We start from the raw sequence: 25,750 nt of genomic DNA on the forward strand, positions 1-25,750 counted from the left end.
TTCACATGCTCGCCCTCCAAGTCAAAGCGGTAGACATTGCGAATGAATTTCCCCTGCGACCAGGCGACGGCGTTCTTGGTCGCGAGAAGCTCTTCCTCGATCTCGTCGTCGCCGTCTTGTACGACATGCGTGTCCCACTGGTATTCATGCTGCGTGGCGTCGTGAGGCAAGATTCCTTCCGCGACCAGGTATGGTAGTGCCGCAGGACTGTGCACGCCGAGCGATGTTACGGCCGCCATCTGTCCTATGGGAGACTGACGTGCCTCGGAGCATCTTCTCTTGGCCTTTGCTCGCAGAAATATCAAGATTGCCGGGGTGTTGGACGTGGTGGTGGTGGTGGTGATGTGAGGTCCGTCAAACCCCCACCAAAGTTTGACGCGCCGTTTGTTTGCACAGTCGCGTCCACTGTCCGCTGCAGGCCCAGAAGCGGCCTCAGCAAAACCTTGGCAAAAGACCATCGACAGCGACAATCCTGGGAGAGGAGACTGTGGAAATGGCGTCGCCTCTGCAGACGCGGGTGACGAAGCGGGAGAGGAAGCTCCATTTGAGGTATGAAGTGGTTCTATTGCACTGCTATGCCTTCCTGCATGCTGACTACTGCTTCAACGTGCTACAGCTACGAGCTCTCGCACCGCATCCACTGCTCACTCATCTCGCCTCTGACTGCCCCCAATGGCTCGACCCTGATCCTCTATGGACTCCAGACGGGACTGCGCATACTATGGCGCGGCGGACGACCGCGGCGGCGGAGACAGGATGCCGCAGCACATATCAATGGCCACGATGCCGCGGGCACGGTCGATTTGCTAGATGACGATGAATTCGAAGAGGACGAGGAAGAGCAAGATCCCGACTGTCCACATCCGAGCATCATCCAAGACCTCGATGTCGCTTTCGGAACTGAGCGAAAGCCTGTGGCCGCTCTTCACCTGGCGACCATTTCAATCACGAACAACACAGCCGCACCGCATGTCCTCAAGAGCAGTGCCGTCGTGGCCGCTTCTTCGAGCGACGGCAAGCTTAGAGTGCTTCAAATTCCGCTCATGCCCCCCGCCGATGATGCGAAAGAACAGGCTAGGGGTGAGATCGTGAGTTCTGCTATCGACCTAGATCTGGGCACATATCACATCACCAATCTGCCTGCAAGTTTAGCAGTCAAATTCCTTGCCCACGAGCACCAGCGATCAAATGCTCTAATTGCCCCGAATCACGATGTGGAAGGATCTCTGCTGGTGGTGAGCGCGGGCAGAACACTCCGCACCTGGACTATTCCCGTGACAGCAGATGCTATTCTGGGGGACGACATCAACAACCTTGACAAGATATTTCTGCCGTCGCCCGCCGTCAGTGTCTCGCTGCATACATCGCCGCGCTCCTCTCAGCTGTTGCTCGTCGACGCCACGTCTGCTGTGCGAATATACGAGCCTCTAGCGAGCCCTGCTCCGCGGCGAAGACCTGGCTCAAGCGATTCGACACCCCAGCTACCGACCACAGTATTAAAGCCAGGCGGGTGGATTACCAGCTTCCATCCTGCCTTTCAAGCGCCCAAAGATGCCTCAACTATCAGTGCTGCCTTCGCTCGACGGAAGAAAGTGTTGGACGCGAAGTGGATTCTCGGCGGCAGAGCGGCTCTTGCCTTGTTAGAAGACGGCGAGTGGGGTATATGGGACGTCACGTCTCCGCCAAAAGGCAAGAACGTAGAAGTCTTTGCGTTGAACGGATTCATAGACACAGCAGCAAGGGCAGAAACAGCAGAACCTGCAAAGCAAAGACAAGGCGCGGCACGTCTCGCTCCATCAACGCCAAATACCCGCAAAGCCAAGCAAGAGCAACTCTTCTCCGGCACCCCTAAAACTACTTCACATGCCACCCCACGTGGCGGCATTTCTGTTTCTCCATATAGCATCAAAGCTGGTGCGGGAGACGAAAGTGTGGTCATCTGGTACAACAACCAAATTTACTCCATCGCCAGTATAGGACGATTCTGGCAACAAGGCACGAGCGGCGGACTCTATTCCTCCAGTCTTACCCACATCCCGGAGGTCAACTTGATGCAGGAGAACATCACCAGTATATCACAGTTTGCGTCCAAGACCGCCGGCTCTGGAATTGGATCGATGAATACTCCACGAGATTTGCTCGTCTCGGCCGAACATCGCGCGATCATTTTACAGAGTACACCTCCACCTACACCAAGCCGGCAGCTATTCCACGCTGCGGAAAGACCAGCTTCACGAGATCAGCAGATGCTTGACTCTGGAGACCTAGACCTCGACGGGATCGACAACATGCTTGACAGCATGGCGGCACCCGCGAGACGAGTCGGCTTTTTAAGTCCTCTTGCATGAACGCGCTCTACCAACATGATACCCCGAATCCAAGCAGTTAATTGTATCCCAGTCCCAGTCACTTTCTTTCTACTGCTCGTTATTACATTCGCGTGGTAAGGTGGAGCGCTTCCTCAAGGCCAATGAGATGTTTGCTCAGTATTGCACGCGATAGATTGATGTTACTGTCCCAGTCCATGACAAGTCTGCTTGCAGATGTAAATGGACAGCTCGGCCTCGGTCGACCTGAGATGCTTTCAAAACGTCTCGATCACGGTGAGCCGTTTGCGGTGTCGGGTGGGATGGTCGAGCGACTAGCTCATTATCAACGTTACTGCGACGGAACTTCTTTGGTGTCGCAATGACTATGAGAGCATTGCTACATTCTCTGTCTTCGATTCATGATGTGAGGTCGTTCCCGCCAAAGACTGCGCGACGCATTGCTCCTCGCATTCTTTTCACTCACATGAAGTCTACTACCCGAATGGGAAGGCACCTTTCGCAAGGGGACCAAGAACCCTTCAGCAAGATATGACCGTGTCTCTGGCCTCGTCGATGAGCGTGATTCTTGACCTGCCCATTCGTCCAGTGCATTGCCTTGCGTTTTTGTGCCATTCCGGTCACGAGGACCGCTGATGTTGTGTGGATCAGAAAAAGGCCAGATGTAGATGCATTGTGTTGGTGAGAGGATCGCGTGCCAGATGCTTGGCAGCTTTGTGCCACCCTTTTCTTTGTTTGCCCGTGATCAAGCTTTCCTGGCCCGGCCTTCAAATCTTGCGCAATGTACGATGCTTCCTTTCGATGTGAAAGACCGCCATCTGCCCCATGGAAAAACTCCCACACATTGTTGTCTGACAATCCCGTCATGGAAGAAAACATCCGAGAACGCTCATCTGCAGCTTCTCTCACGAGCGCCCATCTTGAACAACATGCCTGAGACAGGCTATTCTATTCCCATGCTCAGAACGCATCGAGGACATCGAGGCACCCTGGCACTCGTCGAGCGGCTGCCGAAATGAGCACCAGCATTTGCGTGCAAGTACTGGCAGACTCCCCGTAGAGAAGCAAACCGGTGACGCCGTGCTCTCGCTCCTGATCACCCAATCCGTGTTTTACGCCCTCAAAAGTGCTCAAAGACAGCATGCCCTCCACCGGGCTTTCATATCGTCTATGGCTTTGCCTATTACTTATCGCATCTTTAGGAAGTTCAGCCCATGAAGCATATCATGAGCACCACAGCAACAATCTCAAGCACTCGGCTCAGAAACGCCTTGAAACCCGCCAGCTTCCCGACTTTGCGCAACGAAATCTGAACACGATCCGCAAGATCTACGACTTGACAGTTTATCCATACAATGCTCCAATACAGAATCAAGGCGGGTCGGCAGTGCCTGCTGGTCTGTTCGCTCAGAACACGAGGGGCCGAGTATCGCCAGTGGGAGAGTTCGAGGGATTTGAAGATTCCATCGAATACTTTTTCGCACTTGCGCCTTCGCCGTTAGACCCCAACTTTAGGGGCTCTGCCATATGGGAAGCTCAGGTGGTGGAATTTACGTCCGGCTGCCCAGAAATAGCTGCGAGTCTAGTATATCTGAGGACTGGAAAGGTCGACGCCAATACATATGAGGTGGACACGAGCCAGCCTATGAGCACTCTATCTCAGGTGAGTGAGAAGGCACCAGAAAGCATTGGGAGGTGCTGATGAGCGTGTGCCAGGTGGCCTTTTGGCAATTCAATGCACAGGGTCAAGTGGAACGATACCATGCCTGGATACCGAACCTCCAAGCCTGGGTCTATGCGCAGACTGGCTTCGACTTCAGCTCTTACCTCCTGGGAAAGGCTGTGCCTCTATTCCTCTGCCCTGAGATCCAAGAACGATGCACTGGTGCCAACCAACAGTATCTGGACGTCTTGACCTGTACTCTTGAGCTCGATCTCAAGCCATTCGGGAGCTTCGATGAAGCATATGGTGATACTGTGGCTTGTCGCATCATTCATCTGCTGCTCACCAAGGTTGCTCCTGATGTGCATTGCCCTCACGTAGGCCCGACCGGCGGAGGGAAATGCAGTCCGATTTCTTATAGCAAAGACTACTTCGACGACGGTCGATTATTCGGGGTCCCAACCGGCAGTGCTTTTACCTGTGGTGCACCATTAATCTCACCAGATCAATACCGCAGTATGGACCATGTCATTCCGCCTCCCTACCAAGTGCAGGGCCGCCCACGACCGCAAGAGCAGCCCGGTGCCGAGAATGCTGCGACCAACAATCCATTGAACCCTCTTCTCGCACCCACCTCAGGACTATTGCAAGGAATCGCGCCACAGAAGCTGCCATCTCTGGATTCATTGACGGACTCTTTATCAAGCTTAGGAGGCGGAAACATTTTGAAGGAGTAGAGTGCTATCGAGGCAATATTTGTATTTCGAGACTGCAAGAGTGCCAGACTGCGCTGTAACACTTTGTGCTCATTGAGAGTATATCAGGGACCAGACCGAGTGAAGTGCGGTAATGTACTACTGCGTCAAAATTTAAGAGCTCAAGATGTATATGCAGAAAAGACATGACTGCAAATGAACGTGCATAATCCTGTAGGCCTCTCTGTTACATGCGCTGTCCTGCAGCTCCCCCATCACCACCTCAACCTTGAAGATAATTAATCCGCCAATGCTTCTCAGTAGAGCTAAATCCCGACTCACATTCTCACCAGTAAAACTCTGCATCAACCCAGCCACAAGACTTCCACAACAATACTTTACCTCTTCCACTCCGAATTCTTGCTTTCGGCATCAAATTGCACCATCACCGTCTCAGGAAAAAGTCTTAAGATATTTTCCAAATACATTTAAGATGATTCCGCATTTCGCACATTATCTTTCGTGTCTCTCGTGGTCGACCATCTGACTTAGGACACGTCGTTGGATAAGTTGAACCCATCTAACGCCGCGACAGGACTGATGAATGTGGCTCGCATGTTGATGGGATGGATTTTTCATGTGGTGCTTCAGTGAAGAATGGTTGAAAGGAGGCTTTTGGGGGGAGGAAAGGCTGAGGTGAGGAGGATGGAGTAGAAGTATTCTACTCTAGGGTTTGCTGGAAGTCTTCTTCCACCAAGGCAAGAAATCCGCATAAGGAGGTGACATGAAATGGGAAATTGCTCATGGTGATTCGTGTTCTCTGAGCAGAATTTCCATACCTACCATAAAGTCACCCACCAGTCCTATTCTCACATCTATCCCAGCCCTTGCCATCAAAAAAAAACTCCAACTCCAAATCTTCCATCATGCATGTGCCTCAAAGTCCAGTTCTAAACGGGTCGTGTATGTATCCTCACATCTCAAATCCCATCTCGTAGTGCTCCTGTGAATGCTGTCTGTCGGTCTGTCTCGTTTGCTTCTGTCGCTTGCTTGCTTACTTGCTTTGTCCATCACATATTCTCCCAACTCCTCCCCTTGCGGTAGTGTTTAGCCGGATCAGCTGCGGTGAAGCTATTGACGCTATCGTGTCTCTTCAAAGCGATGCGAAGCAGTCCGTCCGTCGATCTCTCTTGGTCGCGTTGCTGGAGTTTCTTCTGTTTGTGCGTATGACGAGATTCGCGCGAAAGATGGAAGCGGTCGATTAGTTTTGCCATGGGATTTGCCATAGCTTTTGCTCGCGCAGGTGGTTGGTGTTGGATGTGGTCGAATCTGGGAACTTTGGCTGGGTGAGTGGATTTGATAACCGGATGACTTTCGGGGTGAAATGAAGTTGGGTGGTGTTCCAAGCATGTGACACTGTGCGACGCTCTGACGCAGTTTCTGCCAACCCTGGTTCGCCAACTGACGAGGCGAATTCATTCACTTTCAAAACAAGCTCTTGCGGCTAACGGAACTTTATTCTCCACTGCCGTTTGTGACAGGGGTCGTCACTAGTCCCGTCAACGGTCTCCACTATGTAGGCACGTGAGCCCTAGCAATGCCGGCCTTGTACCTAGGAGTCCACTTGGCGGAACCACACCCACATTGCCGTCACCGACTTGTCCTTCGCGGTGCAGGGAATCTTTCGTCGGATAATGCCCCAGAATGAAGGACGGCTGGGATGGAGAAGGGGCGGAGTCTTGGCGGTTCTTATCAGTGTAACTTAGTTTGGGAGCAGATCATGTCCAGGTCGTCTTAAGGTTGTGGGAAATGGCAGAGACAGATGTCGCCAACGGCCAAACAAACGGTCACGCCAATGGCAACGGCTATGGCGTTCAGCGTGATCAAGTCGCCATCGTGACCGGAGCCACAGTAAGTGATGACTATGCACTTCCAGGAGGCATGAGCTGATGATGGTTTTTAAGTCTGGCATCGGCATTGACCTCGCAAAACATCTACACTCTAAAGGATGGAAGGTAGCGCTCGTTGGCCGTAACAAGGAAGCTGGACTCCGCATCGTCTCCGAGATAGAAGACCCTAAGAATGCGCGTTTCTTCCAGACGGATGTGGCCAGCTATGATTCCCAGGCATCCATGTTCTTGTCCGTTTGGCAGACTTGAGGTAGGATCGATCTACTGTGTGCCAATGCCGGAATTGTAGACAGTTCCAGCATCTACATCTACTCGCACAGGGACAAAGCGGTGGAAGACATCCCTCCAGGTCCGGACCTGTCTTGCACCGACATCAATTACAAAGGTGTCATTTATGGTGTGCAGCTGGCGACCCATTTCATGAGGAATAATCAACCCCAGGCCGGCGGAAAGATCATCGTCAACGGCAGTATTGGAGGCATTTTCCCCCACAGGGTCTTTCCAGAGTATTGCGGTACGAAAGCAGGCGTCATTCAATTTGTGCGAGGTGTCGCACCACTTCTGAAGGCCAAGGAGAACATTCTGATCAATACCGTCCTATCCGGTGCGGTCGCCACACCCATAGTACCACAGGGACTGATGGACGCCATCTCGGAAGAATGCCTCACGCCAGTCTCCACGGTTCTAGAGGCTCATGACAAGTTCATCGATGATGACACGGGGGTGATCGGCAAAGCTTTGGAGGCATCAGCAAAAGATCTCATCTTCTATGAAGCCCCAGAGTACGGCAACGGCTACAAGACGAAGAGAGCCGTGCCAGTATGGGAGCCACATTTCAGAGCCATGCATGGCGAGGACTCGAAGTTGGATGATGCTGTTGCATAGGCGCGATCTGACGTCTATTCGTGAGCCTGATGAAGTCGTAGAAACCTAGTCGTAGTCTTTGATAACAGCTCCTTTCTGCCTTTCTGGGTCGGTGGCCTCCATGATTTGCCTCATAGCATCATCACAAAAGTCCAGAATAGGTCGAATATAGATATTATCGAGATTGATCTCGACAGCCACACCGTACAAGTTGTCTGCTGCGACTCTTACGCCGTTGCTGTCGACAAGGCCCTCGCCAGACGACCAGACGGCTGCTGATGAATACGTCTTGGAAGACTGCGGCCAGCTCCTGGTAGTTCGTCACATCGGCCTTATGGGCAACAAGTTCTGGCGAGTCCTTCGTGACTTTTTCTATGTGATTCGGGCTGAAGTCGACGATATGGACAGTCCAATCCTTCCTAGCTGCCAAGTCCTTTGCGACTGCCAGGCCCAAGCCCGAAGCTTGAGAAGAGTCCGCTGGAACACGTTCTCCAAAGAAGTCAACCTACCACCACCGGTGATGATGGCGATTTTGCGTTCCTCCATTATGCTGCCTTCATTCTGAAATCGAATTTGATACTGCTTCGCTCAGATCTCACATGAAGCTATTGCAACTAGAATTCGGCTGGGCCCACTTCGGCTGCCAATACTAGCAGCATGCAAAACCGCCAGTGCATTGCAAGGGTGTTCTTGGACTGTCATCGATACCGTAGCTGGTGCTCCGGCACAAGTCCTCATTCGAGCGCGTTTCTGTGCAGCATGGAGTGATCAGAGATGTGTACCATTGTCTCCATTCACCCATCACGGTCGCTATGATTCCAAGAAAGTTCTCATATCAGTGTCGCTTCCTGAGTGCGATAGTTATCTTCGGACTGTCTCCCGTTCTCGTTCAAGATCGACCGCGATGCGGTGCATGAAGTGGAGAGCAGCAGATTGAAGAAAAGACGGCTCTGCCCAGGTGCCGGGGCTTCACTTGCCTGCCTGTCACAGGTGGCTCGTGCGCTACACAAGGTTCATACCGCGGCCCCGAAGCCAGCCGCAAGCTTCTCAAAATCACGACCTGCGTCTTACGCGTTGACCGTTCTTCTCTCTCACCACTCATCGACTCTGGCAGAATCGCTGGCTTCTGAGCAGCGCTGCGAGCGTGTGCTGATAACGATGGGTTTCCTTACTGGTGCCCTCTTGCGGCGTTTGCTAGACTCGCCTCGCAAGGGGATGAACTTGGGCCTTCTTTCGTAGTCGTGCGAGCGAGTCTCACGCAGGCACTCGAACCGCTGATGCATCGTGCCCAAGTGTTCGCTTGTGCCAGGCGTATGGCCCTGAAGCGATACGCAAAAATTCACCAAGATGGTGGATTCGAGATCCTCTGCCACTCTGCGGGCTCTTCGTCGCTGCCGTTGCAGCCGAAATGCCTTCTCAATCAGCATTGTTCACTGAAGTCTGGACGGAATATGGAATTTCCATGGCCTGTATCCTTCTGCGCTTCTTTGCAAGATGGAGAGTCTTTGGATTCAAGGCCTTCGACCTTGGAGATGCTTTTGCCGCCCTGGCTATGGTATGCTCGCCTGCAACGATCGACAGGAATGCCGCTAACTCGTCTACCAGATATTCTACTCCATTGAGACTGCTGGCATATACCTGCTGACCAGTTTTGGAAACAACATCGGCTTGAATGCGCAGACTGCAATGGAGGTCCCTGATACGAAAGTCCCGGACTTCACCTTGGGATCGAACCTGGCCTTTCTAAACTGGTTCTGGTATATCAATTTGATCTGGAGTCTCAAAGGCATTTTGCTTGTGGTATACGTCAAGCTCGGGTATCTAAACGATTCCGCCAGAATCTCCAGAAATCGTCGCTGACTTTGAGCAGGGCTGGAGTAGCACGGCAAGAACTTCTGGTCAAGGGAGTTTGCGTCTTTAACTTCTGTACCTGGCTTGCGTGTATCTTGACGCATACGTTAATCTGCACACCACCTCATAAGAGCTGGCAAATCAAGCCATATCCGGGCGACAATTGCACCGTGCGGAAGCCGAACTACTATGTGATTGCTATACTCAATAGTCTCACAGACCTGGCCATCATCGTGGTTCCCATGCCTTTGCTATTCAAGGTGAAGGCGAAGCTATCAAAGAAGCTCATCTTGATCGCGCTCTTCTCACTCGGATTCTTCGCCATCATCGCAACAATCCTGCGAGCGCACTACTCTCTACACTCACCAGATACCCTACCTATTGCCCTCGGATGGGCAAGCTGAGAGACTTTTGTCGCTACCATCGTCGCCTGCGCGCCTGGAATCAAGCCAATGTTCAGCACCAGCAAGTGGTACAGATCGAGTTCAAACGGATCTCGCGACAAGCTCTCGCGCGAGCCAACGAGCAAGTTTGGCTTCCCAGCCAAGGCTAGTAGTGGCAAGGTTGTCGATTCCAGCATAGTTGTCTCTCGGTCGGTATATGTCTATCATTCGGACAATGATGGACGCCCCGGAGACTATGGGTTCGAAATGGGCGGCTGGAGAAAGAACGCTTCGAGTTCTGGGGAAAGCGATGAAAGAGTGATGATTCAACAGAAGCGCATACTTCAGCACAGAGCAGGTGGCAAGGACCAAAGATCAAGTCTGAGCTCGACTGTGTAACATTCAAGACTTGGGTTGTTTGCGTGGTAAGCCTTACCGCGATGACTCTCGTCTGATGAATAAATTGCATTAACCATCCTATCTCACGCTACAGATTCTTTCCATAGGATATGGCCTCTCCTTCTGGCCTGTGCCAGTCCTAGCTGCAATTGGAGGCGAAGTTTGCGCAGACCTGGGCGACCCCACGGCATACGGCTGGTACGTCTCTGCTTGGACGATTGCCATCACAGTATCCTTCCTCTGGTTCGGAACTTTAACAGATCCAACCAGATTGAAGTCTTCTTGGAGAATGATCGTCTGGCTGAGAGGAACAAATTCCATTGAGTACAGGACGGTATGTAAGTGCCTCCGTGACATAGCACATCACATATTAAATCACAGCCGTATAGCCACTTCCGAGCCCTTTGGGTGAAGCAGAGACCTAGTGTGTTGCCGCAATTCGTAGAAAGACTTGATCTGAACTTCTCGGACGATTGATGATTGTTGATGCCTTGAAACCAGGAAGAAATCGATACCATGGCGTAGGCGACTGCCGAACGCAGTCGGACCTTTCCAGAACTTCTAGAGGATTCGGGAACCAGCCAGCAGTCAGCCTTATCGCGGCGATCGGATGGCGAAATTGAGCAAGATCGGCATGAGAAAAGGAAAGCTTCATGCTCGTCATTTGTTCGTCAAAAGATATCCTTCGGCCGAACATGTCCAGCATGTCCTTCAAACCACGATCGAAGGCTGCCAATCGGGCTGCATACATTATACATGTAATGTGCATAGCTCCCACGTTGACCAAAGCCGATCGGCCAGTGCCGTCAAATAGCGATGTCTGCTCAAGGAACCGGTCTTGCCTCGCCTCCCCAGCGACTGTCGAAGCCATGCTCTACAGAATGGTCGGTCCAAAATGTAGAATGTCAAACTTCTGTGATGGATGCCTCGGATTCTGTGTGCAACTGTGTGTAATCAGATTTGCGGCAATTCTCGTAGCCTCCGTATACAATCTAGGATTGACCTGATACATATGCAAGAAGACAATGGATCTTCCTAGTACTGAGCCTTTCTCGGGGAAAGTTCTTCCTTTGACAGCTGCAGAATCCTGATAACGTCAATGACACAGAACGAGACATGTACCAGTCAAGCATCATTTGGAACCACTGGCTATCAATTTATCATCGTTCACAGCAGTCCACCTCACATGTAGCGGTGTAGCACTATCAACCCCAGTGTCCTAATATTGTTACACAACATTCGCGTGGAAACACGCAACAATGTTCCAATTCGCGCACACTCCCCAGCATACAGTTTAGCGCACATAGTCTGACTGAAACTGGGTCAAGTATTGAATAAAAGCTGCAGGTATCGCATTTCTCCGATACAACACGCTCAACTACCATAGGTGAGAGCTGACGTGTTTTTCGCGGTCGCGTTGGCAGGAATGCAAGCGGTGCGAGGATCTTCCTTGTATGAAGCCTTATTCAAGATCCTTTCGCCGGCGTCTCAAATATCCCACTTACGAGTTCATGCCCAACTTTCTTGAGTAACATCATCAATCAGCCGTTTGCTGCCAGAATTGAAAGAGAGAGAGAGAAAAATCATGCCTTCCACTCCGGCGTTGAGTGCCGCTGGGCTCTCATTCCTGGATTTGAGAACTATCATCAAAGTAGATATCGAAGCGTCTAATGAAGTGCAAACACGAATCGATCGACTCCGTCGCGACTTTCAAAATGGCAGAAGACCGCCGGGGAAGGAGATTGAAGAGCTGGAACTGGCGAATAAAGACATGACGAAAGATCTCGTGCAGCGGATCGAGAAAATCGAAAATGCTGGACCTTTGACAGCCGCGGATCGGGAGATGTTGCAAGCGTTGAACGCTCGTCTCACAGTCTGCGATCGCCAAGGGATGCAGCTTACCGAGCTTCGCGATCTGGAAGCACATTTTGATGCCCGCGAGGCGGAACGGATGAGGAGGGAGAGCATGTACCAGAGCCCATTGCCGCTGGGAGGTGCACCGCGAAAGCCGAGCGTTGTCAATACGGTTCAGCAACCGGCAGAGTCGAATGTACTTCCTCCTCCTCCTCCTCCACCACCTCTGCCCTTTACGCCACCGTATACTCCGTCATTCCCACCTCGGCAGGGAGGCATCTCCTTCACATCGTCATCTTATGCTCGTCCGTCTTCGAATTCGCCACGCTCGAGCGGGATCAGACTCGACGAGCTGAATGATCCCAGCTGCAATCCGCCTTCTCATGTGGACCCGGTTCGTGGCAATCCTCGCAGAAGTAAATCGCAACGTGATATGCCATACTCCTCGTCCAGTTCCGCGGTATATGGAGACCTGCGACGGAGTGTTCCAAACCTCGATCGACCAGATACCAGGCCGACACCTATGACTTCTGGCAGCAGCCAAGTATACGATGACCTTCGAAGAAGCGTCCCGAGCCTTGAGCGTCCAGATAGCAGGCAAGTTCCTTTTGCATCCAGCAGCAGTGCAATTTACGAAGACAGACGACGAAGCTATTCCACCCTGGACAGGGCAGAGCCAAAAATGGCACCAACTTCACCCCCCGTCAGCAACCCGATCTATAGCGATCCACGCACGAGCAACCCCAGCTTGGACAGAGTAGACAGCAAATACGTGCCTCCTTCACCACCGATGGGGAACCCCGTGTATGGCGACCCACGTCGAAGCAATCCGAATCTAGATCGTGCATCTGAAAGCAGATATATACCACCGTCGCCACCAATCGGACCAAGATCTGGCAGCTCTCGAAGCATCCCATCACCCAAATCTTCGCCTGCACGAAATCCTCCCACGCCAGCGCCAGCAATGAACAGCCTCCCAACACAACACCGCAATCCGAGCGTGGAAACGGTCGATAGCAAATGGACTCCTCCATCCCCGGGACCAGGAATAAAAGCTGGACCAAGCACTTGCATCCCCTCCGTACCTTCCGCCGTGCGTGCAGAGAACGCATACATCCATCCATGCAATTTCTCGACGACAAAAATCGAAAATCCTTACTTCCCCCCTCCCCCGACAGAAGATATTCGAGAAAGTCCATACTTCCCACCTCCCCCGACAGAAGAGCTGCCATACTCTCCAACTTCTGCGAGAAGACCTAGCTCGTGGGATTTCCCTTCGCAACCGGTTACTTCTCATCCCGCGCAAGATTATCGTCCACCGGCGGAACAGCAGGCTCGACGTGGGAGCAATAGATCGGGAACGGGGGAGTATCAGTTCTACTCGTACGCCGACTATTCTTCTGACGAAGAAGACGATTCCGAGTCCGTGGCCGAATGGGAGAAAACGCGATGGCCGTTGGCGTATCGCGTTCTCGATATAAATCCGAGTTTGGATCCGAGAAGTGTGCAGGAGGAAGCTATGAAGTATGAAGAAATCTCACTTCAAAAATTCAGGGAATCGGGTTGCTAATGTGAGATTTTTTTTTGTAGTGCACTCGCCCGACTCAGTTTGAAACACGATCCGGCACGTTTCCCTAACGATTCCGATGCACCCGCTCGATGGGCGGCGATTAATAAGGCTTTTGATGTTCTGGTGCATCCGGTCAGGAAGCAGAACTATGATATCCATGGGAATGAGCCGCAGGAGTTGAAGGAGATTGATGTGGAGGAATTGAAGATTATTGATGAGATGCGGTAGGTGCGGAGGTAATCGCTGTGCCAGTACATTGGTTCCAACAGGCTTGGATATATGGGTAGGTCTCTTTGGGTTTGTGAGCGTCAAGGTCTGTATGGCGGTTACATGTATGATTCGTTTGTTGAAGCTGGTGTGTAGCTTATGATGTGAATAATAAGCTTGGTGACAGGTACATAGGGAACATTTGCGAAATCGCTGATTGTCCGCGAGCTTGTGACGATGACGGTGTGACTCCAGAACGTGCGGTGCTTTCGAGCAAACTGACTTGATGGCAGTATATGAGGGATGTCTTGAACGACTGAGCACAGCGGACTGAGACCAGAAGTAGCAGACAAGTATGTCCTTCACAGGCAGCAGCGAGGTCCAATCATGGCGTGACGAGAGCGCGGAATACGATGACAACCATGGCGGAGAAGCGTGTATAGCGAATCTGGAGTACTTTGCTGCGGATTGCGAGGATAAGTTTCGGCATCGGCGACTTCGCTGTGGAATGCTATGTGCAATCTTCAACGCCTTGGCTGCGTGGGATTCACGGAAGGAGATGGCCAAAGCCTGGAATGAGTACGCAGATGCAGGAATTTGTGAGAGCTGCTGCTGATGTCGAGAAGTATTGTGAACACGCAAGGCGCTAGCGACGAGGACTTGGAAGCACCGTCCATCAGGGCACCGATCACAGTCGACTATGGCATCAGCGTGCGTATAGCGGCATCGGCATTCCTGAATCGTAGCTGCTGGATCTCAGACAGTCCGCTCCATCCAGTCACTATCGGCGAACGAGTGGCATTAGGCGTAGGCGTACACATATATGGAGCGCACCCAGTAGTCTACGAGGAACGAACGTGCCGGCAAGGACCGAGTGTGGCAGGACCAGTAGTGATTGAGGATGATGTTCATATTGGCAGCTATGCTGTGATCATGTGAGTACCCAATGGCTGCTTGAGCAGTCCTCGTTGCATGCCGGCTGCAGGATTTGCCGCATGCGGCCACGCTTTCTCACATGCCATGCTTGTCGAGCACGGCTGACCGAAGGAGCAGGCCGGGTGTCACCATCGGACGAGGGGCCGTAATCGCAGGCTCCGCCGTAGTAACGAGAAATGTGCCGGCACACTGTCTCGTTGATGGAAGCCCCGCGCGTGTCGCCCGAAAGCTGAGAAATGGGGTAGGGGAAGGCACGTGTGAAGGAGACCGGAATTCCAGCACCAGCACGCATAATCCGTCGGCAGCGATCCGCTCCCCCCGTATGGCCTCAGGCTTGCAGGTGGTGCCATCGAGAGACGGCGACTTTGCTTTCTCCAAGCGAACAAACAAGGCACAGCTCTTCTGCGACGTGCTCATGCTGAGCGTCGCCGTTGCCTTTCTACTATCCTTGGTACACAGCGTATTGGGATGAGCCAGCACAGTCTTCGAGACCACGCTAGACATGCGATGACATGTTGCGATTCATCTTGATCCATCGCTCCTGCCTGTGAAAGGGCAAAGATTTCACCGCACATCGTCAGCATCCTCCATCTCCTCCTCGACCACCTTCTTGTCCGTATCGGTGGTCAAGCCGACGGCGGCCTCCGCCTCTTTCTGGCTGTATGGCTCCTCCTTCAGCTGCTTGACGCGTCTCTTGTGCGGCTTGCCCTTCTCGTGAGCCTTGAAGTTGCTTTCGCTCTCAAACCATTTTGCGCAGTCGGTGCAGTAGAACTCGCCGAAACCGGGCAAGTCCTCCAACGCCTTGGTGTCTTTGTACTGTTGGAGGTGTTTTTGCGACTGCTTGTCGGCATGAATCTGATCGAGATCGCGCGTGTGTCGCCTGGTCTTCTTCTTCGAGCTGACGCCTCTGATTGCCGGCATCTTGTCAAATAGAGACCTTTAGCAGGAGGTGTCGCTGTCCAGTTCCGACGACAACTTCTGACTGATGGTTCACCACCTGTATCCACTGTATCCACTATATTATATATAGCCAATCGATTGTAATGCCGTAGGTCGTAATGCAATGAGTCTATTGCCAAAGGAGGTGGATATAGAAGCGGTATAGCGGCCTTAGCGATGGTAACTACCTTTCCTTATAATATTAAACCTTCTATCGATCGCTCTATAGTATACTAAATAACACCTCCGGAGGCTCTACCGCTGCCAGTATTGATACATCACAAGCTCTTAATGATGGTTAAGGTCGTACGAATGATGTTAGTAGTGTATAATAGCATAGAAGGTAACGTTAGATAGAAAATTCGAGTAGAAATTAGGCTTCGTAAGGGACTCGGAGGGATAGTAATAAGGCGGCTAGAGGACTCGATAGCAGGTAGTAGATCGCTCGTCTTCTTGTCCTACTAATTTGTTAGCGAATTGAGATTATTATAGCCTTCCGCAATACCTTCGTAGGTCGCTATCTCCCCTCCCCCTATCTACTACCTAGAGTTATCGATTTAGCGACTAGATCTAGTAAATACGCCTCTCCGGCATCTATGCCGCTACTAACTACTCTAGCAAGTTAGTTACGGCTATCTCTATTACCTAGACCTTCGCTATTAATTGAGACCGTAGAAACACTGTCTTAGAAGGGCAGTAGTAATACAGCTTACCTATTAAAGCTAGGCAAGCTGTCGGCTCGAATAGAGTTGGTTATCTTCTAGCAAATAAATAATATAAAGTATGCCTATAAGAAGGGCAATATTACTAACTTCTATCGGCTTATTAGAGGTCGTGTGAATGCGTAGGCTCGTACTAATAGTAAGAAGGAGTTTAGTAGTAATTCTAGCTTCCGATAGAGCTGCAATATTAAGTTAGTTAAGAGGGTAAAGGAACAGGCCGCTAAAGAGCGCTCTACTAGTATAGCGCCTAGTAACGATAACCTCTCGTAAGCGAAGGACTTCTTTATTAAACACGCTATGCGTATAAACCCTTAGCTCTTCGACAAGGTAGCGACAAAGGAATAGAAGGAGGCGGCTCGGCGTAAGGAGATCGTTGTCCGCGATAGTCTAATAGACAGGTTAGGCTCGAAGCGACGTCGATTAAATAGTAGCGGCTCTTCTTAGGCGACCTTTGCTAAGCCGGAAGAATCTACGCCTTCTATACCGTCGACGACTTAGCGGATGCGACTGCGCCGCCGTAAGCGTAACAACAACGCCTCGATTAACAGAGCGTTCTCGAAACTAAACGAATTGCTAAAACCGTACTTCGAGAAGATTAAGGAGAGCCTAACCGCCCTCAATTAGCACTATATTCGAGGCCTAACTAATAGTTAGAAGAACGAATTACAGCACCTTAATACTACTATTGTAAGTGCTATTATCTCTCTCTTAACTAGCAACTTACTGATATTAGCTAGACGGTAATAGGTGTGTATCCGGATTGCACTCGAGTGCTATTATAGGTTATCTACCGTAGGAAGAGTAAGATGCTAATGCTAGAGCTATTCGAGCGCTTACCGAAACTAGGCTTCTTATAGCAGATAGGGTAGTTAGATCGCTACGATTGGGATTAGAATGTGGACGATATTAAGGTCCCTAAGGACTTTTTCGACTCGGAGGAGTAGGTAGTAGTTATTATAGTATAGAGTTCGTTTTATAGGATTAGTTAAAGCAAATCCCTACTCATTTGTTAGCAATATTGCTCTTTAGTATCGATTTAGCGAACCAGTTGCTCCTACCGTTGCCTTGTTATTCTCTTAATCGCGAGATTATCGCTAGAAATTTAGGAAATAGGAGGAGAGGTAGGGTTAGTAGTATATAACTATTACTTAGTAATAGGTTAACAACATCGCCGAGACATTATAAGAATCGCGTACAGACGCTCTAGTCACCTATTTTCGCTGCTTTCTAGATATACACTAATAGCTCGAAATGTACTCGGTCCTATAGTACGAGTGCTAAGAATACCGTTAGAATTATAAAGCTATACTTTAACTTCTCGACATTATCGTCGTTCTTCTATTACTATCACTACTACTATCACTATCGCTACCCTCGTCTTCTATCGCCGGCGACGCATACCTATCTCCTTTATCGCCCTTATTACCTCGCTCTAGTCGCGGCGGCTACTATCCTAGCGGAAGAACCGTCGCAACGAGGGCTCTAATCTCGTTACTAATTTGAGCATTAGTCGCCCTCGAATAGAGGTATTCTTCTAACACCGGTAGATCTATGCGACCTATAGATACCTAGTTTCTATAATAGCAGGTATAGCAATTAGTAAGAAGAACGCACGCTCGATAGATGGACCTAATAGCCTGTAAGTCCGCCCTCTACTTAACTAAGTTAATCCGCTACAGATTTGATATCTGTCCGAATATATGCTCTATAGCAACCCTTAAAGCCGACATCTCCTAGTCTATCTGCCTCTATAGCGGCGTACGAGGTTGACTATTCTAACCTTTGAAAGCAGATATAATACTATCCGCTACTGCGTACGCCGAGTCGCTATAAATAAATACCTTATCGTCTAATCCGTACCTATCGAACAACGCGTGCTAAATCTACTAAATGTTAGATTTAAATACTATCCGAGAATCCCTAAAAGAGCTAGGCTTAGGACTATACAATAACGATAGCAGACCGTCTAGAGTAACAACCGCCTAGAATTTGATGCCGTATACTCTCTTATGTCCGCTATAGTACAACTTCTAGTTATACTTTGGCCTATAGTAGGGACGAAGGGTGCTATTAATAAATCTACACACTTTAGCAAGACTAACGTCCGGTTCTAATGCCTCTGCGCACCTCCGCAAATACTAAGGGGTTAACCGACGAGTGTCGAACAGCAATCTATCGCTAAAGAAGTCGTCTAAATACTTAAGAACAGTATTAAATATAATACTAATCTAGGTCGGCCCTCTGCTAAAGTCGTACGCTAGTAACTGCTAACTCGTACTGCTTGCTAATCGCTATAGAAGCACTAATAAGGCTTCTTCCTTAGTAGGTTCTATACGGTATAGCTACTTAATCTAGTCTAACTTAAGTAGCCGCACTAACCTATATAGGTCCTGCTTCTAGAAGCGAAATCTACGCTTACACTGATCGTTTGTTAGGTCCGCTAACCTTATCCTTTTAAGCCGATTATAATCGTCTAGATATAGGCTCCTTATTTGATCGCCTACGTACGCCTCGTCGGCCTCGTCGTCTACGATAATATCGACTACCGACTCGAGATAGGCGCTAGCCGCTTGTCCGACAACCACCTAGTAGTCCAGTAACAATTGCCTTACTTAAGCGTCTATTTTGAGCCGACAACAACACTACTATATACTAACTAAGGTCTACATTAAAGAGCTAGGGTTATATTACTATAGATACGATAACTAAGTAGCCAAGAGGTAGCAAAAGGAGGTTGCTAAAGGCCTCGGAAGAGCCGTCTCAGATAGGCTTAGTTACTAACCCTGGTGAACACCACTAAATTCTGGCACTGGAGGTTGCTAAAGGTGTCTAATATGCGAATTTCGCTTCGATGTGCGATATACGCGCGAGCACGGATGCTCGGCAAGGGCAACAAAGCACGCAGACGTATCCGTAACCAGAACTAGCTTTTCGCAGGCTCTGGTAATAATCATATGCCTCGTGCGTGCGTGTAGTCTTATGTCTGAGCAAGTCTCGAAGGCGACGTCGGCCACTCGCCCGTTGACAGCTGCTGAAATTTTGCTGAAGCCTTGCACGCGGACCAAGTCCGGCCTCTCTCCCTCGGCACAGACCTGACACCACATGCCACTAGCCAATCAGCGCTGCTTACTTACTGAGCTCAGTCTCTGTCGTAACTAGCTGCCTTTCTTCATCGCGCCTCTTCTTCTCTTGATAACAACCAAACACTTCAGGTCGACTGCTGCGCCTGCAAGTACATCTCCCCTCAACTCTACCAAGTCCATTGCGGCAGTTTGGGCCCCCTCACAATGATTGGTGCCAGATTAGCAGCGCGACAGCTGGTATGTTTCCCTCCGATACCTTCTCCCACCTCCGAAACGCCATTGATAGAGCACCAAGACAGCTAACGTTGTGTCGAAACAGCCCCGGCTGGGCCGGCGGTCATTCGCTACCGTCAATGACTCCGCTCTCACCAAGAAGGTCGAGATGACCAACTGGGAGAAGGGTCACTACATCAACTATGCCGGAATGAACGAGACCCTCCAAATCGTGCGGAAACGGTTAAACAAGCCACTCACATACGCCGAGAAGGTCATGTACTCGCATCTTGACGATCCTCACAACCAGGAGATCGAGCGCGGAAAGAGTTATTTGAAGCTTAGACCCGACAGAGTTGCTTGCCAGGATGCCACCGCTCAGATGGCTATTTTGCAGTTCATGTCTTCGGGTATGGATGCTGTGGCAACTCCATCCACTGTCCACTGTGATCACTTGATTGAGGCACAAGTTGGTGGTGAAAAGGATCTCGAAAGAGCCAACTCCATCAACAAGGAGGTCTATGATTTCTTGAGCACATCTTGCGCCAAGTATAACATTGGTTTTTGGAAGCCTGGATCTGGTATTATTCACCAGATTGTAAGCATATTCCTGTCCTTTTCAGTCGGTATGGAGATTAATTTCTGCACAGGTTCTCGAGAACTACGCTTTCCCCGGTGGTCTTATGATCGGTACTGACTCGCACACTCCAAACGCTGGTGGTCTCGGTATGGCAGCCATTGGTGTCGGTGGTGCTGATGCTGTCGATGTCATGGCCAACCTTCCATGGGAGGTCAAGGCACCAAAGGTCATTGGTGTCCGACTTACTGGAAAGATGTCCGGCTGGACTGCTCCAAAGGACATTATCTGCAAGGTCGCTGGTATCCTTACGGTCAAGGGTGGTACCGGAGCAATTGTTGAGGTGACTGCGAAGAGCTAAGGCGAGACCCATTGCGTGAGACATACTAACCCTGTGCAGTACCACGGTCCAGGAACTGAGAACTTGAGCTGCACTGGCATGGCCACCATTTGCAACAGTGAGTTGAAGCTTGAACACGCACTTTCCGCCATATATTGACAGTTTTGCAGTGGGTGCTGAAATCGGTGCCACCACATCGCTCTTCCCATTCAACGACCGCATGTACGACTACCTCGCAGCCACCAAGAGAAAGCACATCGGAGACTTCGCTCGATCATACGCCACCGAACTCCGTGAGGACGAGGGTGCTGAGTACGACGAGCTGATTGAGATCAACTTGAGCGAGCTCGAGCCCCAGATCAACGGTCCATTCACTCCAGACCTTGCCACTCCTCTCAGCAAGTTCAAGGACGCTGTCAAGGAGAACAAGTGGCCACAAGAGCTGAAGGTTGGTCTTATTGGTTCTTGCACAAACTCCTCCTACGAGGACATGAGCCGCGCCGCATCTATCGCTCGGGATGCCCTCGACCACGGTATCAAGGCCAAGGCCATGTTCACAATCACTCCTGGTTCTGAGCAGATCCGTGCCACCACCGAGCGTGACGGTCAGCTCAAGACTCTTGAGGACTTCGGAGGCATGGTCCTTGCCAACGCCTGTGGACCTTGCATTGGCCAGTGGCAAGTGCAACAAGTGCCCAATCTGCTAACCTTTCGCTAACTTTTGTGGCAGGGATCGTCGTGATGTCAAAAAGGGCGAGCCTAACTCCATCGTCTGCTCGTACAACCGTAACTTCACTGGACGTAATGATGCCAACCCAGCCACCCACTCCTTCGTCACCTCCCCAGATATCGTAGTTGCTCTCACTCTCGCCGGAGACCTCACCTTCAACCCAATCACCGACACCCTCATGGACAAGGACGGCAAGCCGTTCAAGCTGAAGGAGCCATCCGGTGATGGTCTGCCAGCACGTGGCTACGACCCAGGTCAGGACACCTACCAGGCACCACCACAAGACCGCTCTTCTGTCTCCGTCGCTGTCTCACCAACCTCCGACCGTCTTCAAATCCTTGAGCCATTCGAGCCATGGTAAGTGCAAAGCCCCGTGTGCACGCGATAATTGCTGTGAACGTGACTAATGTTGTATAAAAGGAATGGTAAGGATTTCCACAACCTTCCAATCCTGATCAAGGCTCAAGGCAAGACCGTAAGTCGCTTTTGTCTGAAACCATTTCATCGCGCCATTGCTAACATTGCTCAGACCACGGACCACATTTCAATGGCGGGCCCATGGTTGAAGTACCGTGGACACTTGGACAACATCTCTAACAACTTGCTCATCGGTGCCATCAACTCTGCCAACGGTGAGGCCAACAAGGTCAAGAACCAGGAGACTGGTGAATTCGACGCCGTCCCAGCTACTGCCCGTGACTACAAGAAGAGAGGTATCAAGTGGGTCGTCATTGGTGACTGGAACTATGGCGAGGGTTCTTCCCGTGAACATGCTGCTCTCGAGCCAAGACATCTTGGCGGTCTTGCTATCATCACCCGATCCTTCGCTCGTATTCACGAGACCAACTTGAAGAAGCAGGGTATGCTTCCACTTACTTTCCAGAACCCAGACGACTACGACAAGATCCAGCCAGATGACCGCGTCGACCTTAGGGCCACCGAGCTTGCTGTCGGAAAGCCAGTCACCATGACTGTTCACCCAGCAAACGGCGACAAGGCATTTGACATCTCACTTGTGCACACATTCAACGAGCCACAACTCGAGTGGTTCAAGAACGGAAGCGCACTTAACACCATGGCCAAGGCAGCCAAGTCATAGACCTGTCGCACTGGGCGGAAAGGAAAAGAAAGCAGAGTTATTAGCAAGAGACGAGGAAAATGACTTTCGATTTCTCAATGATGATACACAGGACGGGCATTCTCGTCAGGAAATGGAGGATCAAGGCTCCATCTGCTGCAGTGAATTTATAGCATTGTTGTGCATAGTTGTTTCGCGGCGCTGTTTGGTCGGACTTATGTACTTCGACAATGAGTTTGAAACCACTGGCCTCTCATGTCTCACGTCTTCGTAATCTGCGTAAGCATTGCTATCGAGAAGCAGAATTGACGTTTCAGGGAGGTCAAAGGTCACGTGTACGGCTGCAACCGACCATCCTTGCTCAGCGCCAAGACCGTGCGTTAGCGAACGAAATTGAACTTCATCGCCAAAGCCGCAGCGCAGACAAGAAATCAGAACCCAGAAGCACGTTCGCAACACACAGTCGCAATGGCCAGTACGTAAGCGCAGGAATGTCATATTGCTTGAGGTACTGATATCTGCGCAGAGTCAAAGAACTCGTCTCAGCACAACCAGGCCAAGAAGGCGCACAAGAACGGGTACGATTTCCTCCTACCGCATGCCACGATCCCAATGCCGAATATGAAAGAGCAGCGAGAGATGGAATACAGAGGACGGGAGATTTGAGAACGGTCGTTGCTGACAGCTGGATGACAGTATCAAGAAGCCAAAGACTCACAGATACCCTTCGCTCAAGGGAACCGACCCAAAGTTCCGAAGAAACCACAGACATGCTCTTCACGGCACCATGAAGGCATTGGTACGTCAAAATGCGCATTGCACCCAGGAAGCATGGCAGGAATCACGGACAAATGCTGACATCCGCTACAGAAGGAGGTCAAGGAGGGCAAGCGTGACGCCGCATAAACGAATCGACCACCACGGACAGCTACATCATGGGATATCTGGAGCATTGAGTGGGGACTTGTTTACGGCTACTACGACACGAGAAGCGGAGCGTCACACTGTACGGCGCAAAGCAAATGAGGACGGCTTTTCCAAACATGAAGGTAGCCGAAATGCATGCCTGAACTGATCTGCCAGCTCCATCTCACTTGCATCGTCCGCGCACTCCCATCTACCTACCTGCAGCTTTTTCATCTGCTTGTAGCTCCCAACCTCCACTCGCTTCCCGAGACAGTACAAAACATGGCATATGTGTGTACAACGCCTAGCAAACAAACTTTTTATGCAACGGTGTTGAAGGGTTTTCCAACGTGCCAAGATTTATCGTTTCGGCGATGCCTCCTCATTACCAAACATGAATGCTCTGCCTTTTCTATGGGTGTTTGTGCATGAAGAGGTGGTAACAGACTTCAGTTTTTCCTCGGACTTGTGTGACAGCTTATGGTTGGGGCAATCGTCCGCGTCGGACACCAGTTCCACCGCCACTGACGGGCTCGGAAAGGTGGGTTTGAGATAGGTATGTAGCTTTACTGTATTTCCGGCGCATTCGCCATTTTGTCTTCTTTGTGATATTTTCTTTATCGACAACACTTGCTTGGCGCTTCAACATCCGAGACCGCGTTTCCCGGCAACGCTCGCGTGGGCCGCCACTCGAAGCCATCAGACGCTCAAATTTACAGCGGCATTGCCTTCAACTCCCTTCGCCAGACCTTCTGGCGCGGATCGGACGCGTCAACGATGGCGGGTGCATCGCAGCTTGTCGAGGTCGATCCTGCGGTATTCCTAGATCCAACCATCACCACGATTCTTGCTGGACCAGATCGCATTCGATATGCTGTCCACAAAGCACTCCTGTGCCAAAAATCAGGTAAGTCGCAGCCACCATGATGGCTACCTACTCCTCACTTACATTGGCCACATTCAGGCTACTTTGCCAGAGCATACAACACGACCATGAAAGAGCCCAGTCAGGACACTTTCACTATCAGTGATCTGCCAGACGAGGCTTTTCGCACGCTGATTACTTGGCTGTACACCGGCAAGGTCTTCCTCCAGCCCGGAAAAGAGCCCAGTCTGTCCGTTGCGGTCCCGCCAGAGGAATCGGATGATGAGGCAGATGACGATGACGACGACGGAAGCATCAGAGATGGATGGTACCAGGACAGTGACAAGGACCCGGACAGCGGCGACGATGAAATGGAATACGAAGACGAGGACCAACAAACCGACCTAGCTCCGAAATGGACATTGAAGGAAAGGCCCGAAGCTTTCCGAATCTCCCAGGCTTTCCCACATTCCTCCAATCTATCCGACCTCGATTCTTATCAGCTCAATTGCTTGGTTCGCATGTACGAGCACGAGCCTTACGATGGTGGAGATCACAGTGAATTCCTCGACAAATGCAAAGCCCTACTCAAGCAATCCGCAGACAACGAATCTAACTCGAGAGAATCAAGCGACCAGGGAGAGCGCGATACCTACGATCACCTCATCGACATCTACATCTTAGCCGATCGTTTCGACATCCAGGGCTTGCGCATCGACATCATGAATCTCATCGAGGAGCACCAAGGCGAGCAAGAGAAATACATCACCGACAGTACGCTACCGACTTTGCCGACCATTGCGAAAGTTTGCGAGAACTTGCCACATACTTCCGACTTGCGTCTATGGCTGGTTCATGGAATGGCTTTCGAATTTTCTGCTCAAGCCGCAGAACTTGAAATTTTGCCGAAGGACTTTTTGGTGGATGTTTTGGCTACTATGGGACAGAAGGTGAAGTGGCTTTGGACGAAAGATGATTTGCCACAGTATCAGGATCAGTGCTTGTGCCACATACATGAGTCGGAGGATGAGGTGAAGCGTAGATTGGTGAATGGTGTTGGAGATTAAGAGGGAGAGGAAGAGGAAGAAGAAGATGAGGACTACGTAGACGATGATGGTGATTGAGTATGAATAGGACTTACCCTGTGCATGCAGATTAGGCGCAAGCTGGTATGCGCTGGATGGTTGATGGGTTATATAAAGACGTCCTTGAACTACGATGCTCTAACAATCATGCGTACGTCTGAAAACCAGTGAACCTCTTTTTTACGTTAAGAAAAGTCCTTTGTTGATGCTGACCTTGCCGTCATTGATCCGAGGACGGGGAGGATTCGGAAGGGAGGTACTGTATGAGTAGCTAGCTAGCTATATAGAATGAAGCATGGTACCAAGCAATGCTTGGACGAATAGTTAAGCGAATGTCTTCCCTCATGCACTCCCTCCATTGGAGCACAGACCCCGCCAAGATTCTGCCGATCTTATGCAAAAGCTTCACTGAACGACGTCACCCTTCATCCTCCGACGCTTTGGAGCCGCTCTGCGCGTGGCCGCTCGTGGTGTAGCTCCTGCATGGCGAATAGCAGCTGTTTCTGCACCGGAGTTGAGTGCGTGTATGGTACCGCACCTCCGCTTTCATGTT

General features: G+C 50.8%; 10 protein-coding genes across 10 annotated transcripts; 9 read left to right on the forward strand and 1 right to left on the reverse strand.

Annotated features, from left to right (window-relative positions):
• Positions 1-587: 587 nt before the first annotated feature.
• MYCFIDRAFT_84823 (uncharacterized protein) lies at positions 588-2,348 on the forward strand (the record flags this gene model as incomplete). Its single annotated transcript, XM_007933318.1, has 1 exon — positions 588-2,348. The coding sequence occupies one exon, from the start codon at positions 588-590 to the stop codon at positions 2,346-2,348; it is 1,761 nt and encodes a 586-aa protein (XP_007931509.1).
• A 340-nt stretch (positions 2,349-2,688) lies between these two features.
• Positions 2,689-4,988, forward strand: MYCFIDRAFT_205275 (uncharacterized protein; the record flags this gene model as incomplete). Its single annotated transcript, XM_007933319.1, has 4 exons — positions 2,689-2,733; positions 3,613-3,990; positions 4,044-4,473; positions 4,981-4,988. The coding sequence occupies 4 exons, from the start codon at positions 2,689-2,691 to the stop codon at positions 4,986-4,988; spliced, it is 861 nt and encodes a 286-aa protein (XP_007931510.1).
• Positions 4,989-6,637: 1,649 nt separating this feature from the next.
• Positions 6,638-7,480, forward strand: MYCFIDRAFT_191140 (uncharacterized protein; the record flags this gene model as incomplete). The annotated part of the gene is made up of 2 exons (XM_007933320.1): positions 6,638-6,825; positions 6,895-7,480. 2 exons carry the CDS (start codon positions 6,638-6,640, stop codon positions 7,478-7,480), a joined length of 774 nt encoding a protein of 257 aa, XP_007931511.1.
• A 1,387-nt stretch (positions 7,481-8,867) lies between these two features.
• Positions 8,868-9,714, forward strand: MYCFIDRAFT_84826 (uncharacterized protein; the record flags this gene model as incomplete). The annotated part of the gene is made up of 3 exons (XM_007933321.1): positions 8,868-9,014; positions 9,065-9,276; positions 9,330-9,714. The coding sequence occupies 3 exons, from the start codon at positions 8,868-8,870 to the stop codon at positions 9,712-9,714; spliced, it is 744 nt and encodes a 247-aa protein (XP_007931512.1).
• A 1,963-nt stretch (positions 9,715-11,677) lies between these two features.
• On the forward strand, positions 11,678-12,366 carry MYCFIDRAFT_200167 (uncharacterized protein; the record flags this gene model as incomplete). The annotated part of the gene is made up of 2 exons (XM_007933322.1): positions 11,678-12,142; positions 12,313-12,366. The coding sequence occupies 2 exons, from the start codon at positions 11,678-11,680 to the stop codon at positions 12,364-12,366; spliced, it is 519 nt and encodes a 172-aa protein (XP_007931513.1).
• Positions 12,367-14,392: 2,026 nt separating this feature from the next.
• Positions 14,393-14,894, forward strand: MYCFIDRAFT_101656 (uncharacterized protein; the record flags this gene model as incomplete). Its single annotated transcript, XM_007933323.1, has 2 exons — positions 14,393-14,658; positions 14,777-14,894. Coding segments are annotated over 2 exons (384 nt in total), but the record flags the coding sequence as incomplete, so codon positions are not given.
• A 329-nt stretch (positions 14,895-15,223) lies between these two features.
• Positions 15,224-15,580, reverse strand: MYCFIDRAFT_65591 (uncharacterized protein; the record flags this gene model as incomplete). The annotated part of the gene is made up of 1 exon (XM_007933155.1): positions 15,224-15,580. The coding sequence occupies one exon, from the start codon at positions 15,578-15,580 to the stop codon at positions 15,224-15,226; it is 357 nt and encodes a 118-aa protein (XP_007931346.1).
• Positions 15,581-19,337: 3,757 nt separating this feature from the next.
• Positions 19,338-22,585, forward strand: MYCFIDRAFT_212542 (uncharacterized protein). The gene is made up of 8 exons (XM_007933324.1): positions 19,338-19,640; positions 19,723-20,214; positions 20,267-20,536; positions 20,594-20,651; positions 20,704-21,211; positions 21,264-21,620; positions 21,684-21,738; positions 21,793-22,585. Exons 1-8 carry the CDS (start codon positions 19,608-19,610, stop codon positions 22,360-22,362), a joined length of 2,343 nt encoding a protein of 780 aa, XP_007931515.1. The 5' UTR covers positions 19,338-19,607; the 3' UTR covers positions 22,363-22,585.
• Positions 22,586-22,809: 224 nt separating this feature from the next.
• Positions 22,810-23,247, forward strand: MYCFIDRAFT_65593 (uncharacterized protein; the record flags this gene model as incomplete). Its single annotated transcript, XM_007933156.1, has 4 exons — positions 22,810-22,816; positions 22,868-22,919; positions 23,038-23,140; positions 23,212-23,247. The coding sequence occupies 4 exons, from the start codon at positions 22,810-22,812 to the stop codon at positions 23,245-23,247; spliced, it is 198 nt and encodes a 65-aa protein (XP_007931347.1).
• A 777-nt stretch (positions 23,248-24,024) lies between these two features.
• On the forward strand, positions 24,025-25,179 carry MYCFIDRAFT_84831 (uncharacterized protein; the record flags this gene model as incomplete). The annotated part of the gene is made up of 2 exons (XM_007933325.1): positions 24,025-24,154; positions 24,212-25,179. 2 exons carry the CDS (start codon positions 24,025-24,027, stop codon positions 25,177-25,179), a joined length of 1,098 nt encoding a protein of 365 aa, XP_007931516.1.
• Between the last annotated feature and the right edge of the window lie 571 nt (positions 25,180-25,750).

This window comes from Pseudocercospora fijiensis (assembly GCF_000340215.1).
Source record: "Pseudocercospora fijiensis CIRAD86 unplaced genomic scaffold MYCFIscaffold_10, whole genome shotgun sequence".
Lineage (NCBI taxonomy): Eukaryota > Fungi > Ascomycota > Dothideomycetes > Mycosphaerellales > Mycosphaerellaceae > Pseudocercospora > Pseudocercospora fijiensis.